This window comes from Ranitomeya variabilis, chromosome 1, assembly GCF_051348905.1.
Source record: "Ranitomeya variabilis isolate aRanVar5 chromosome 1, aRanVar5.hap1, whole genome shotgun sequence".
Taxonomy (NCBI): domain Eukaryota; kingdom Metazoa; phylum Chordata; class Amphibia; order Anura; family Dendrobatidae; genus Ranitomeya; species Ranitomeya variabilis.
The window spans coordinates 219137431-219154156 of NC_135232.1; the positions used below are offsets into that span (position 1 = coordinate 219137431).

A 16726-nucleotide genomic window follows, 5' to 3' on the forward strand; every position below is an offset into this window, starting at 1 on the left:
TGCTCAAGACTTCTCTATTGCTGGACATTTTTTAATACTGAAGAAAATAATTATTTGTCCAGCTAGATCCAATTTGTATTTATTGTGCTTTGTTTATATAGCGCCATCATCATTATTGTCCCCATAGGGAGTCTAGGTTGGGAGTCCCAATCAGTATGTCTTTGGAATGTGGGAAGAAGCCGGAGTACCCGGAGGAAACCGGGAGATCATACAAACTCCTTGCAGATGGTGTCCTTGGTGGGATTTAATCTTGGCACTGTATCCATCCAGCGCTGGGGTCCTAAATACTGAGCTGCTACACTTTTTTTTTTTTTCTCATTTTCATTCTATTAAAGCACCACTTCAGTGTCCGTTTTTTTAAAAAAAAATTTAATTTTTCTGGAGTGGTGCTTTTATTATAAAGTCCCTGCCCGTGGTCTTTATACTCGCCCTTCGGCATCTTCACCTTTTTTTTTTTTTGGCTGAGACTCAAGTTCCGCAGTGCCATCTTGTGACTATATATTGACTGGCTAGAAGTCAGAGGTATCTGTCTCAAGCTCTCATTACAGTGCAGTAAGAAAAATAAGAAACAAAACTCTTTAATGCATTTCGAGTGTAACATTTGTTTCTCGGTCTCCCATGACAGCACTACGGAGAGAGGGGATCCGCCCTTCAGGGACAGGAAACCTACAGATAAAAGGGCGGTACCTCTCCCTCGCATCAGTTGGTTTCCTGTCCCTGACAGGGAACCTCTCTATCGGACGGTACCTGACATGAAGACCGATGGACCGAGACCGGGACCGGGCGGTCGAGTTCTGGCAGCGAGGAGGCTCCTGCCACGGCTTGTCCGGCTCCCGAAGCCGCCACCGCTGGGACCGAGGGGTCCTTCAGGGTGAGCGAGGGGAGAACGCCGCCAGACTCCATAGGAAGAAGGGGCGCTGATCACCCGGAGCTCCTGCGCCGACTGCTGCACGCTCCGGGTGTACAAAGATGGCCGCCGCACCGGAAATGCGGCAAGGACTTCCGGGTCATCGCGCGCGCATGCGCAGTAAAATCTTCTCCCTGGGAGCAGGAACCGGAAGTGCGGCAGACGCCGGGGGATTGGCGCCGGTTTCAAAAAGGGAGATTGTGCGCACATGAGGGTCGCACTTTCTCCCTGTAACCATGGAGGACAGCGATCCACAGGAGCTGCAGCCAGGGCAGCAGCGCCAAAAGAGCACCAGGAGTGGATCTAGCAGCCGTTCCACACGGCGCAGCAGATCCGCTGCGAAGACTGATACTCCGTCTCAAGCACCTTCCTTAACAGGCCCGAGTCCCCCTCCAGAACCGGTACCTGCCTCCACGTCCAGGTGGTGAGTGATCTTCGTGAATGTACATATTTATAATGGGGCTCCCTCTTCTCCCTTATTAGGGTAAGAAGAGCTCGGAGAAAAGGAAAAATAGGGTCTGCCCCACCTGTAACAAAGCTTTACCAGTAACCTGGGAGAAAAAGCTTTGCAAGTCATGCATTCAACGCTTACTATGTGAGGAGACCCCCGACTTCGCTTCTGAACTTAAAAACGTAATCAGATCTGAGGTTCAGAATGCCCTTCTATCCTCCAAAAAAGAGGTGAAGAAGGTGAAGGAATCAGTACATTCCCACTCGGCCCGATCGTCATCCGAAAATGCTGATTCGGACGATTCAAAGTCCCCCTTTCCTCATCTGAGGAAGAGTCGGGCCGACATTGCTTCCCACTAGAAGAAGTGGATTCCTTAGTGAGAGCAGTTAGGGCTACTATGGGGGTGGAAGATCCCAAACCCGACAAAACGGCCCAAGATGTGATGTTTGGAGGTCTGGGACAAAAAAAGAGAAGAACCTTTCCCCTAAATCCTAATGTCCAGACATTAATTAAAAAAGAGTGGGAGAAACCGGACAGAAGAAATTCCTCGGTACCCTCCCTTAAAAGAAAATATCCCTTCGAGGATGAGGCTTCCTCTTTCTGGGATAAGGCACCAAAACTAGATGTTGCAGTGGCCAAAGCCTCGAAAAAATTCGCGCTGCCATTCGAGGACATGGGTACCCTCAAAGACCCACTAGATAAAAAAGCGGATACTTTCCTCAAGGGAGCGTGGGAATCAGCTGGGGGTAGCCTGAGACCTGCTGTTGCAGCTACTTGCACCTCAAGATCCCTTATGGTGTGGATCGACCAGCTGGAAAGTCAGATCAAAGACGGGTTACCCAGAAAACAATTGCTGGATTCGTTCCCTGCAATGAGAGCAGCAGCAGCGTTCCTGGCAGACTCCTCGGCGGACTCTGTACGCCTAACATCTAAGGCCGCTGCTCTCTCCAACGCTGCCAGAAGAACCTTGTGGCTAAAGAGCTGGCCGGGAGATCTACAGACAAAATTAAAGTTATGTTCTATCCCATGTGAGGGCAATTTTTTATTCGGAGAAACCCTGGATGACATCCTCCAAAAGGCGGGGGATAAGAAGAAGGGGTTTCCAAATCTGGGTCCAACTCCTTTCAAACAGTCTTTTCGGAGCCGCAGATTTTTTCGTCGTAGACCCCCCAGAGAGCAGAATAAGTGGGAAGAAGGAAGGAGAAGGGATAGGGGTTACCTCTTTGGCAACACCTCCCGTGACAAAAAGTTCTCCAAATGACATTTATCCTCCGGTGGGAGGAAGACTAACATCGTTCCTTCCCGCCTGGGAAAAAATTTCCAACAACATCTGGATCCTAAATCTCATACGGTATGGCCTAAAAATAGATTTTGTGTCTTTCCCTCCCCGGAACTATGTGATAACAAAAACAAGATCTTCGGCTGCAGAACAGACTGCATTAGAGGAGGAAATCATGACCCTACTACAGAAATCGGTGATTCGGGAAATATCTCCTCAGGAGGTAGGGGAGGGGTTTTTCTCCCCTCTATTTTTAGTACCAAAGCCCGACGGGTCCTTTCGGACAATTATAAATCTAAAAAACCTAAACAGATACGTCATAAATTACAAATTCAAAATGGAGACGATAAGGTCCACTATAAAGATTCTCTTCCCGAACTGCTACATGGTCGTAATAGATCTAACCGACGCATACTATCATGTGCCCATCCACAATCAATCCCAAAAATTCCTCAGGATGGCAGTCTCCATAAAGGGCCAAATAAGGTTTTTTCAATACAAAGCTCTTCCATTCGGGATTTCAATAGCCCCACGTATATTTACAAAAATAATAGCGGAAATGATGGCCCACGTGAGGGAACAAGATATATTAATAATCCCTTACCTGGACGACTTTCTTATCGCAAGCAACTCAGCACAAAGTTGCAGAGAAAAGAGAGACCAAGTGATGACCATCCTGACGGACTTGGGATGGCTTATAAACGTAAAAAAATCGAAATTGGAACCCTGTCAAGTACAAGAGTTCCTAGGACTGACATTGGACTCTCGGGTCCAAGAATGCCGGCTTCCGGGTCCCAAAAAAGACAACATACTGTCCATGATAGCGCGAACATTACACAATCCCTCAATGACTCTAAGGAGGGCAATGTCGCTTCTGGGCTCTCTGTCCTCATGCCTACCAGCGATACCCTTTGCGCAATTTCATACAAGAGAGCTTCAGTGGCACATCCTGGAATGGCAATTATTACTAAAAAACAAATTGGAAAGCCGGCTCACCCTAGATTCGTCAGTTATTCATTCCCTTCTCTGGTGGGGAAAAGACCAAAACCTGTCAAAGGGAGTCCCTTGGGTACCAAACATCTCTCGGATAATAACAACCGATGCGAGCCCCAAAGGGTGGGGGGCCCACCTGGGGGACAAAATAGCCCAGGGAAAGTGGTCAGATCAAATACTATTGGCATCCTCAAACCAAAAAGAACTTTGGGCGGTATATCATGCTCTTCTTTTTTTCCTAGCCGATATTCAGGGACACCATGTCCGAGTTCTTTCGGACAACAAAGTGACTGTAGCCTATATAAACCACCAGGGGGGAACAAGGTCTCGTTCACTGATGAGTTCTTCAGCCAAAATTATCAAACTGGCGGAAGAAAACTTACTATCCCTCTCGGCACTACACATCCAGGGTTCAAACAACGAAAGGGCAGATTACCTGAGCCGGACTCAGTTAAAACAAGGCGAGTGGTCCCTAAACCAATCCATCTACAATCAGATCACAAAAATGTGGGGGACACCAACAATAGACCTGTTCGCCAATTGCAAAAACAAAAAAGTAGGCAAATTTTGTTCTCTAAGCCCAGAAGGGAATCCCCAGGCTCTGGATGCTTTTCTGATTCCATGGACACACAAACTGACATACGCCTTTCCGCCAACCATTCTGATTCCAGCAGTCATTCGGAAAGTCAGAGAGGACAAAACAAAAATGATCCTGATTGCCCCATTCTGGCCAAAAAGAGCATGGTTTTCCTGGCTAAGGATACTATCGATATCAGACCCGTGGGTTCTACCGGATATGCCAGACCTTCTACATCAAGGTCCAATCTTCCACCCACAGGAGTCGAACCTCCATTTGACAGCCTGGTTTTTGAACGGGGACTATTAAGAGAAAGAGGTTTCTCAGATAACTTAGTGGCTACACTCTTAAAAAGTAGAAAGCCCATCACCACTAAAATTTATGGGAAGACGTGGAGGAAATTCCTATCTGTCTCCAAGGTAAAGATCCAGGACAGGCCTTCAATTCCTAAAATTCTGGAGTTCCTACAAAAAGGTCTGGAGCAGGGGCTGGCAGTCAGTACCCTGAAGGTACAAATAGCAGCTTTAGGAGCCTTATATAACCAAAACATTGCTGCTAACCCATGGGTAATAAGATTTATTAAGGCGGTTACAAGATCAAAACCCTTAGTTATTCAAAAAACACCCTCATGGGACCTAAATTTAGTCCTTTCAGCATTAACAGGCCCTCCATTTGAACCTATACAAACGATTTCCATAAAAACATTATCACTTAAAACCATTCTCTTAGTAGCTCTAACATCTGCGCGCCGAATAAGTGACATCCAAGCCCTCTCCTCTAATCCACCTTTCACTAAAATCTTGGATGATAGAGTCATTCTTAGACCCGACCCAGCCTATTTGCCAAAAATGGCATCAAAATTTCATAGGTCACAAGAAGTATCCCTACCATCCTTCTGTCCAGACCCGAAAAACGAGAAAGAGCTAAACTTCCATAATCTAGACGTTAGAAGATGCCTAGTCCAATACCTAGATTCCACCAGGGAGTATAGGAAGGAAGGCTCTTTGTTTGTCTGTTTTCAGGGTCCCAGGAAAGGATTCCGGGCATCCAAGGGAACTTTAGCCAGGTGGATTAAGGAGGCAATAGCCTTGGCATATTCATCTTCGGGGAATACAATCCCGGATGGTATAAAAGCGCATTCCACAAGAGCAGTAGCTACCTCATGGGCTGAGAGGTCAGAGGTATCAATAGAGCAAATCTGTAAGGCGGCCACCTGGTCATCACCATCAACCTTTTTTAGGCACTATAGACTTAATCTAGCCTCTGTATCTGACTTAACCTTCGGACGAAGGGTCCTTGAGGCGGTGGTCCCTCCCTAAGCTTAATCTCTGCAATTCTCTCCGTAGTGCTGTCATGGGAGACCGAGAAAGTCATAGTTACTCACCGTTAACGGTGTTTCTCGGAGCCCATGACAGCACCTGCTTATTCCCTCCCATCACGAGTGCGGTGAGCACCTTTTTAAATATAATTTATATAATTTATATGATGTATATACTATGCGTTTAGGCACGGGGTTCCTCTATTAAGAAATGTTATAAAATAATGTTCTCTCTGTTGCAACTAACCTGGAGGTCCTCTGATGCTCTGTAAACCAACTGATGCGAGGGAGAGGTACCGCCCTTTTATCTGTAGGTTTCCTGTCCCTGAAGGGCGGATCCCCTCTCTCCGTAGTGCTGTCATGGGCTCCGAGAAACACCGTTAACGGTGAGTAACTATGACTTTTTAATTCGTGTTGCACAATTTCCAGCATTGCAAGTTATCACTTGTTCCTAGTTCAGTTGCTGAGACCTCCGCCAAATCCTGGAAAAGGGCTCTGAATCTCCTTGTTGGAAAGGACAATGTCTATAGGACTGCCAGCCATAACTTTCTAACTGAGGTGGCTGTCGCCTATCCTGTAGATAGGTGAAAAAATTAGTGTTGAGAATAATCCTTTGGTTTATATAGATAAAACGTGATCATTTTATAAAAGAACTGTAGCATTCTATCCTTATGTCTATGTCCAATATTATCAAGATTTTCAGCTTGCTGACTAAATGCTTCAATGTAGGTCGCGTATGTGAAACCTCTAGGGAATTAGAGATATGAGCTGCTTCTACAATTAAGGCTGGTTTAGACAAATATATTAGAAGTCAGTATACAAAATTGCTCACACATGGACCAGTTCATGTCAGTGTGTTAGTTCACGCGAACCTTTTTGCACACAGTCTGATGATATATGTAGAAAAATATCATTGCATGCACTTTTTTTTTTTTAAACCTTTTTTTTTTAATTAACAAATACCCCAGAATAAACAGAGTATTCATTAACAGGATATGCATCAGATTGTTTTCAAGGTTAACAAATATCAATCCAGCAAAAAACAAGCAATTAGGGCAAGTAGGACACTGCTCTCAACCATTTGTTAGGCCAATAAGCAAATTGTCAAACTAAATAACTCAGTAATTTAGAGGCTAGAAATGACAATACCCTCATTAGTTTTTTTTGTATCTGGAATCTTATCTCATGCTATTGAAAACCTGGAATCCATCAGGGTACAGAACGTAAAATCGAGGAGGTCAGAGCATTGGGAGATAAGTGCGTAAGAGGTGACTCGCAGCACTTCTCCCAGATTCTATTGATTTTTTGGGGGGGGACATCCCATTCCATTTGGTCAGTGAATTTCAAAATTCATTTACTTTCCTTCCAGATCTGTATCGCACGTTTGTACACAAATAGCAATCCCTGTGGTGGTTTATAGGATCCCTCCAATACTGTCCAGATTGAAATACCATTCACAAATTGCAAACTATGTGCCTCCGCATTAGATGGTTTATCATCCCTCAACCAACTTTTTAAATAACACAATTGGGCAGCTAAATAATATAGCACTAATGTTGATGAACCCCATATGAAGGATGCCATCATACCGTGCATTCTTTTATAGCAGGGGTCCCCAACCTGTAGCTCGGGAGCCACATGTGGTTTGTCTGGTTTGCGTTTGTCTGCCAGCTTGGTGCATTAGCTCCAGGTCTAGCAAATGGGTATGAAGAGCAGATCTCATAATGGTGAATTTTGAGAGCAGCCCTGCAGATTTGGATGCACATATACTGGTCTTGGGGGTTTAGAGACAATTTAAGTATGGTACGCTGGAGACAGGATGATACTACCTGTTAGAGGAGGTGCTTGAAGCTGGACTTGACAGTGTGTTTGGAGTACTTTATGGGGAATACCAAATGGGGATATTGTTGGAACCCTTGGATCTTGGTGTACTGCTTTGGGGTGATCTCTGTGGAAAATCTTTGCTTATCATTACACCCATAATGAGGGCCTTGGTTGCCACTACTTTGAGGGGGCAGGAGCTGGATGTGGCTCACGACCCTCTCTCGGAACTGAATGTGCCTCACAACCCTTTCTTTGAGCTGAATGTGGCTCTCAAGGTCAGAAAGGTTGAGGACCACTGTCTTATAGAATACCTTGGGGATCTTAATTGAGGAATGCTCCAATATATAGCTACAGGAAAGATATGTATCTTGGTACCGTGTTAGCCAGTAGATAGAAAAATATTTAGAATTGAGAGTCCTCAGTGGTTGATACCTTTTAATGGCTAACTGAAAAGAAGGTAACAAATTGCAAGCTTTCGAGACTACACAGGTCTGTTCATAAACTGATGACGACCTTTGACAGTCTCACTGCAGGAATGAATGTGTTGCATGGATTTATGTCTTTAGCCCCTCAGACTATGCGGGATCATCACAACAAAACCAGACCCCAATCAGAGGACAATAAAACATTCATTATCTAAGAACTGGTCCAATGTTTATGGACATGACTGTTTATCACTCATGGTAATTCTGCTTCATGTCACCTGTCTTATACATGGTTTTGTTTTGTTTTTTTTCTGTGCTATGTTGTGCATAAATATGTGATTCTTCAGAATTTCTTTTAGTCTTTGCCTGATGGAGACCTGTGTAGTCTCGAAAGCTTGCAATTTGTTACCATCTTTTCAGTTAGCCATTAAAAGGTATCAACCACTGAGGACTCTCAATTCGAAATATTTTTCCAATATATAGAGACACTTTGGGAGAATAATACATTTAAGAAGATTAATTCTTCCTGCTGCAGAAAGAGGAAGCTGAAACCATTTCTCAAACTTTTTTTTTAATCATCTCAGTGAGAGAGCAAAAGTTATCTTTCAAATCAGTAGTTGGGTTTTTATAGATAATTATGCCAAGATATTTAAATTTGTAAACCTTATGCTGAGGAATCGGGCAAATCCTCAGTGAGTGGCATAGCTAACGTTTTGTCCCAATTGATAGGTCCCCAAATTGATTAATTAAATTCATTGCTATAGGAAGATGAATGCACTACTTTGATATGTTTTCTGGATCAGACTTGCCCAAGTCAAAAAAATGGATCACATACGAATTGCCATCCGTATGTCATTAGTTTTACATGGATCCATTACAATTAAGATTGGAAACTGCATTGGACTTTTCTTGACTTGTACAAAACGAACATACTGTTGGTTAACAGTTGCAAAACATGGACATCGGAAATGCAAAATGGAGGCAAAACTTCTTTGTCAAGAAATTTTTATTTTATTTTTTTATAAAAAAAGAACAATTTTTAGATCCAGACCTAACTCGGAGGATAAAAATTTTCTCCTCTGTTACTTTTTGGTATTGTTAGATCAGAGTGGCCCATTCAACACTGCTCAGCTCATCACTGGGCCATGTAACACACGCGGGCGCACACCAGTGTGTAAAGAGAACTCGTGGGGCCAATAATTATGGAAGCCTATTTACACTGAACACATTCCAAAAATCACAATGTGGTTTTAGAGCAATGTAAACATATATTTATTGTTATCCCAATAGAATTTTTTTTTTCTAAATCTGCACATCTCTTCCCCCCCCCCCCCCACCCCAAAGAATGTCCCTCCAGGAGCTATTTACCCTTTAGTTGCCTTTGGATCCCGCTGTCGTTGTCTATCACACATACTATATTAGACACATCGAAAAAAGTGAAACTCCTGTACATGTGTAATGTGAATAAAGCTTTCATATGATGATATAAACATAATATATTAAGGGGGATAGTCAGCTGGACAAATATATATGTGAAGACTAAATGATAGAAATCACTGCTGATGGACTCTGTATCTTAAAGAAATTACTGGTGAAGGTTAGACATGTCAAGGTTGTGCTTAATTTGGTGAAGTGGTGTATTTAAAAAGAAATATATATATCATATGTGTGTGTTTGTTTTTTTTTAAAGCAATTTCTACTATAAGGGATGGCAGTGTATCTGAAACAGTTTTTCGTTTTGTTTTGTTTTTAATATGCTTTTAACACCATTCTTTTTCTGTTCTTCACAGTGGACTGGGCGGTAGAACAATCCCATTTTGGCCTCTTCTTTAACCAAGGACAAGCCTGTGCTGCTGCCTCTCGCACATATGTACAGGAGGATATCTACAACGAATTTGTGGAGAGAAGTGTCCACCGCGCAAATAACAGAATTGTCGGGAATCCATTTGACTTCAAAACTGAGCAAGGACCCCAGGTAAGTCTGTAAACAAAAGTAATAAGCAAATTGTGCTATTAGAAACTTATTCATTTAGTTTATTTGCACAGTTATCCAATGTAGGCACTCCCCAAAAATGTGACTAAAATATTTAGTGGAGATATCCATCTCCTTCATCCACCCCACCCCATCACACACAGAGCTACAAGACCCTAGGACCTTTAGGCCATGTTTACACACGTTTTCCCTTAAAAACTGGCCAGCCAATCCATATTTGTAATGTGAGTGTGACCTTAAAGGGAGTGTCGTCAGAAAATTACCTATTGTTCACAAGTTTTATTTTTGTTTTACATAAACTTTTTTAAACCATTTTTTCCTTTGTCTATTATTAAACACAAAACTCGCAATCTTGCAGTTTTCACTGGCCAATGCAGCTATTTTAGACTCCTAATTCTTCACCTTTCAGAAAGCTTTTACAAAGGCAGGATTACAATGATAGGCAACACTTCTGTACCCTGATGTGATTGGTGGAAACCTAATAGATGAGATCACCTACTCGACCTCCTCACAAAAGACCTTTTGCTCACTCTCCTAAGATGCTTTAATACGAAAAAATTAGGGCAGAACCTGTTGTTTTTTGGCTAATGTACATGTGGTCTTCTTGAAACAGGAAGTAGAAGTCTAAAAAAAGATCCATTGTGAAAATGCAAGACTTCTAATTTTTTTTTTCTTAAAGGGAACCTGTCACCCCCAAAATGGCTGGTTCCCTTTAATAAACATTGTGATATGGAAAAAAACATTACAAAAAATTAAACCCTGATCTTATAATTGGGTCCTTTTTTGATGACCCGTTCCCTTCAAATGTCACCCTTTTCTGTGCCAAGGGTCTTATCTGAAATAAATCTGATGCAGTTTCTTGTTGATAGTTCAAATAGGGGTAAGTAAGTGAGATGTACAGACCTTTTTGGTCTAGCTACTTGCAAACTCGCATAGATACTGTGTTGTGTGCCAAGATATAGATCACAATATGTCAGATTGTATGTTTTCAAAGAAAAGCAAGGCATAAATAGCAGCAAGATTTCAGATTTCAGGCAAAGTAACATAGCAAAGATCCTAAAAGGAGGATGGGTACCTCATCTCAGGCCAGGAGACCTAATTAAAAGGATGAAACTTCAATCAGGTGAGCTGCAGGCCTGATCTGAGGGAAAGATTCCATACCTCAGGCAAGCAGGTCTTCAGCAATCAATTATCTATAGTAGAAAAGAAGGTAGAGTGTCGCCATACTGGGAACAAGTTCCACATGGAGCCGAAGATGAAGTGGCACAGCAGGGTAGCGAATGGTCCTCATTGAGTGGACTTTGAGAGTAGGAATGAAGAGTCGTACAAATGTACCTTTGCCAGTGAGGTTCTAATCAACTGGGAGTTGAGACTAGCTATGAAGGGCCGTAGCAACACACATCTCAACCTGTTTAGTCCTCCTAGGGGAATATGGGAGTTCCTATAATTGTAGGCTGGACTTGTGTAATATGAGTAATGTACCACCACGTGTAACTGAACAATTGCTGCCTCTGCCTAATGCAGATGAAACATTCATAAAGTGTTGTGCCTGCTAACTGATGTATACAGTGGGTACGGAAAGTATTCAGACCCCTTTCAATTTTTCACTCTTTGTTTCATTGCAGCCATTTGGTAAATTCAAAAAAGGTCATTTTTTTCTCGTTAATGTACGCTCTGCACCCCAGCTTGACAGAACAAAAACAGAAATGTAGAAATTTTTGCAAATTTATTAAAAAAGAAAAACTGAAATATCACATGGTCATACGTATTCAGACCCTTTGCTCAAACACTCATATTAAAGTCACATGCTGTCCATTTCCTTGTGATCCTCCTTGAAATGGTTCTACTCCTTCATTGGAGTCCAGCTGTGTTTAACTAAACTGATAGGACTTGATTTGGAAAGGCACACACCTGTCGATATAAGACCTCACAGCTCACAGTACATGTCAGACCAAATGCCAAATGAGAATCATGAGGTCAAAGGAACTGGCCAAGGAGCTCAGACAGAATTGTGGCAAGGCACAGATCTGGCCAAGGTTACAAAAGAATTTCTGCAGTACTCAAGGTTGCTAAGAGCACAGTGGCCTCCATAATCCTTAAATGGAGGAAGTTTGGGACCGCCAGAAGTCTTCCTAGAGCTGACATCCAGCCAAACTGAGCAATCATGGGAGAATAGCCTTGGCGAGAGAGGTAAAGAAGAACCCCAAGATCACTGTGGCTGAGCTCCAGAGATTCAATAGGGAGATGGGAGAAAGTTCCACAAAGTCAACCATCACTGCAGCCCTCCACCAGTCGAGCCTTTATGGCAGAGTGGCCCGACGGAAGCCTCTCCACAGTGCAAGACATATGAAATCCTGCATAGAGTTTGCTGAAAAAAACAACACATGAAGGACTCCTAAACTATGAGAAATAAGATTCTCTGGTCTGATAAGACAAAGATAGACCTTTTTGGTGATAATTCTAAACGGTATGTGTGGAGAAAACCAGGCACTGCTCATCACCTGCCCAATACAATCCCAACAGTGAAACGTGGTGGCAGCATCATGCTATGGGGGTGTTTTTCAGCTGCAGGGACAGGACGACTGGTTGCCATTGAAGGAAACATGAATGCGGCCAAGTACAGAGATATCCTGGATGAAAAGCTCTTCCAGACTGCTCTGGACCTCAAACTTGGCTGAAGGTTCACCTATCAACAAGACAGTGACGATAAGCACACAGCTAAAATAACAAAGGAGTGGCTTCAAAACAACTCTGTGACCATTCTTGACTGGCCCAGCCAGAGCACTGACCTAAACACAATTGAGCATCTCTGGAGAGACCTGAAAATGGCTGTCCACCAACGTTCACCATCCAACCTGACGGAAGTGGAGAGGATTTGCAAGGAAGAATGGCAGAGGATCCCAAAATCCAGGTGTGAAAAACTTGTTGCAGCATTCTGGCACCACTCCAAACCATCCTAAACTCTGCTGCCCGACTAATCCACCTGTCTCCCCGTTATTCTGCAGCCTCTCCTCTCTGCCAGGCCCTTCATTGGCTTCCTATTGCCCAGAAGCTACAGTTCAAATCACTAAGAATGACATAAAAAGCCATGACCAGCTCTACCCTCTCCTAGTGTATCCTCACCCATCCCCTGTAGACTATGAGCCCTTGCTGGCAGGGTTCTCTCTCCTCCTGTACTTGTGTGTGCCTTGTGTGTTTATTGTACTTGTCTATATTTGCCCCGTTCACATGTACAGCACCATGGAATAAATGACGCTATAAAAATGTATAATAATGATAGTAATATCTGGTCCTGGCCTGCCAAGATGAGCAGCAGCATGGGGTCTGCAGAGGCATATCGCCAAGGTAACAGCAGCACACACCCAGCCCAACACTGCCATTTTCCTGCAGTGTGGCGGGGCACAGATTGTATTCAAGTCGCTCATGACTCCTGCCCCTGCCAAGGTTACAGGGGTGAGGTTGGCTTTCTGAGCTCTCCTACATCTAGAAACTGATTGTATCACAAATACTGCACCCAGTAAACAAAGTGACACATCGTTTGTAAACAGGGTCTCTTTCCCTACACCATCCTGCTCTCAGATAAGGTAGCCTAAACCTGGTGACAGATTCCTTTTGGTAAGGATTTGTAAACCTTATTAATTTGCATTTTACTGCATGTTAATAGAAATTGTTATGGTAGAAAATCTGCAATAAAACTGCCATGTGTGAACATGACAATTGGCCTTTCTGACTCACCATTATGCACTGCACCTTGTTCGGATGAAAGCTTGCACCTGGAGCCGTCCTAGTCTGGACACTTTAAGAGTAATGTGAAAAAGAAAGGGATTCTCCAGCATAGGTTAAATGTTTAAAACTTCACTTTTATTTTGTCTTCATAAAAATGGACATTCTGGCATACTACTGTATACCCACCAACCGGACCCAGGGTACTAGCAAAGCTTACATATTAATGAATGTGCAAGTGGTTGAAGGGGAAGATATATAAGCTTTGCTAGTACCCTGAGTCACCAGACCATGGTTAAAAGTACCGTCACACTCAGCGACGCTGCAGCGATATAGACAACGAGACGACCTAAACTAGATTGCTGGAGTGTCGCTGTTTAGGTCGCTGTAGAGACGTCAAACACAGCAACTCCAGAACGATGCAGGAGCGATCCAGTGACGTAACGGCGACTCACTTCTCGTTCTCGTTCTCGCTGGTTGTTAGCTCCATGTCAAACAGCCGGAGTGTACCGACTGGCTAGAAGGAGACGCCCCCTATGCTCGTTGCTGGCGTCGTTGCTTTTGATGTCAAACATGACGATACACGCCGACCTGGCGACGAAATAAAGTTCTGGACTTCTAGCTTCGACCAGCGATGACACAACGGGATCCAGATCGCTGCTGCGTGTCAAACACAACGAGATCGCTATCCAGGACACTGCAACGTCACGGATTGTTGTCGTTCTCTTTGCAAAGTTGCTGAGTGTGACGGTACCTTAAGACTGCATAATTTGAAATCTGTCAGTCCGGTTTGTCTGTATACAGTGGTATGACAGAATTTCCATTTTTATGAAGACAAAATAAAAGTGAAGTTTTAAACATTTAACCTATGCTGGAGAAGCTCCAGGGACAGTTGCAGGCCCCCTCTCCCTTACTTCAGACCAGCATAGCATAACACTGGGTCTTCCAGCATGTCGGTCATCTGAAATACATAGCCAGAGCAACTAAGGAATGGCTCTGTAAGAAGCATTTCCAGGTCCTGGAGTGGCTTAGCCAGTTTTTAGACCTGAACCCAATAGAAAATCTTTGGAGGGAGCTGAAACTCAATGTTTGATGAAAGATCTGGAGAGGATCTGTATGGTGGAGTGGGCCAAAATTCCTGCTGCAGTGTGTGCAAACTTAGTCAAGAACTACAAGAAACGTGTGACCTCTGTAATTGCAAACAAAGGTTTCGGTACCAAATACTAAGTTCTGTTTTTCTATTGTATCAAATGTTCACTGACATCACTGATACCCTCATGAGAAAGTTCTCTCGGAACGAGCGGTGACATCAGTGAGGTGACCGGGGTTTATCAGCTGTGAACTGCTGTGACTTTTCTTACATGAGCCCTACACATTGCAGGAGTGTAATCATGCTCCTGTCTGTGTGTTCTGGCTGACTTGTTGAGCGGTCGCATCACGCCAGTGCTCAACAAACCACCCAGAGCTGGACTTCTCCATGGGACAGATATGGATTATCTTCTCATCGGACAGGTGAGGAATATGGTGTTTATTCGATCTCTCATGACAGCACCACGAGAGAGGGGATCCGCCCTTCAAGGACCGGAAACCCACAGACATAAAAGGGCGGCACCTCTCCCACGCATCAGTTGGTTTTCTGTCCTTGACTGGTGAACCTTTTTCAGACATTCCTATCGAGGAAGTAATTCCCAGGCCTGGTTGGTTGGTTCAGGCAGCAGGGCTCCCCTGCCTTGGTCGGTGCGGGGTCCCTGGAAGCGCCACAGTGGGTCCAGGGGTGTTGCACTATAGTTTGTGGAGCAGGTGAGTGGTATCCGGGTAGGATTACCAGTGCAGTCGTGGTCTGCAGTGCAGAAGACTGTGCAGGTAAGTATATCCTGGAGCTCCACTGGAGTGTCTCGGTGTTGTGGCCATGTGCCTTGATAATGCATCTGGGCGCGCCCATGTGACATTATGCGGGAGCGCCCGTGGACTTGGTGTCTCCTGGGGGCGCGTCCGGGGGGTCCCCAGGGACATGGCACAAGTGGCCCTTATAATCCAGCGGCCATCACCGGAGGGGAAGAGGCCCAAAGCGTGGGCACTGTAGCCGCAGGCATTGCAGGCGGGGCCCGGGGGAATGCACCATGGAGTCTGCAGACCACATGGAGGAACCTGCTGAGCCGGAAATGTGGGGGTGCCAGAGTGGGGACTGGCCCAAAGTTTAAAAAGGTTGCTGGGACTGGACCCGGTACTTCTTGGCTCATGATCCTCTCTGAAGGAAGAATGGAGTCACCAGAGCAGCAGGAACAGGTGCAGTAGCTCAGTGGGAAGCCTCACACTAGTGACCTGTTGACCACACTTTAGCAGTGCGGGAAGTAGCCACATCGGTGAGAAACATGACCTTGCAAAGAGATCCAGTCAATGGAGCTCCCGCAGATGAGATGATTCATCAGCCTCCAGGGATGGTCCTTCGCCTGAGATATGTCCCCAACATAATCTGGTATCATTTGATTTATCCACACTGGTAAGTGATCTTTGTGAAAGTTAATTCGGTGATGTAGTCTTCTCCTTGACTCTCCCAATTTGTTCCAGGGAAAGAAGTGAACATAAAAATCAAAACAGAAGAAGTGTGCACTTTGCATGTCCCTATTGCTGGACTCTTATAAGAAGAAACTGTGCCAATCGTGCATTCAGCAGACGATAGAGGAAGCACCTGATTTCGCTAACAGTTTAAGGGAGATGGTCAGGGCGGAGGTTAGGGAGTCTGAGATCTTTCTCCTGGAAAGATGTCCATAAGGGAAAGAAGAGTAAGGCTAGGTCCCAGAAGTCAGACATTTATAATGACTATATAGCGGGGAAAATTCCTTCCCGTCATTTGCCTCGGCTTCCTCTTCGGATGGCGGCTCAAGCCGCTTCTGCTTCCCTATTGACAGAGTAGACAACCTGGTAAAAGTGGTTATAAACACCATATTAGAGTCCAAGCCAGAGAGATCGGTTCAGGGCGTTATTTTGGGGACCCTGTAACATAGAGAACACACAGATCTTTCCCCTTAAATGACAGGATCCACGCTCTCATATGGTGAGAGTGGAAGAGACCGGAGAGGAATGGCTCCATCCCTCCAGCTTTTAAGAGGCGATATCCTTTTGAGGAGCCTGCATCATCATCCTGATCATCATCATCATGGCATAAAGCCCCAAAGCTGGATGCTGCAGTAGCAAAAGCATCCAGGAAATCCTCATTGCCCTTTGAGGATATGGGG

General features: G+C 44.4%; 1 protein-coding gene across 1 annotated transcript in view; it reads left to right on the forward strand.

The window, feature by feature from the left end:
• Positions 1-16726, forward strand: part of LOC143809724 (aldehyde dehydrogenase, mitochondrial-like) — a 111325-nt gene that overhangs the window by 58143 nt on the left and 36456 nt on the right. The window contains exon 9 of the mRNA XM_077292762.1: positions 9565-9749. Within this exon, the coding sequence (XP_077148877.1) occupies positions 9565-9749 (185 nt within the window). The remainder of the gene's footprint in view (positions 1-9564; positions 9750-16726) is intronic.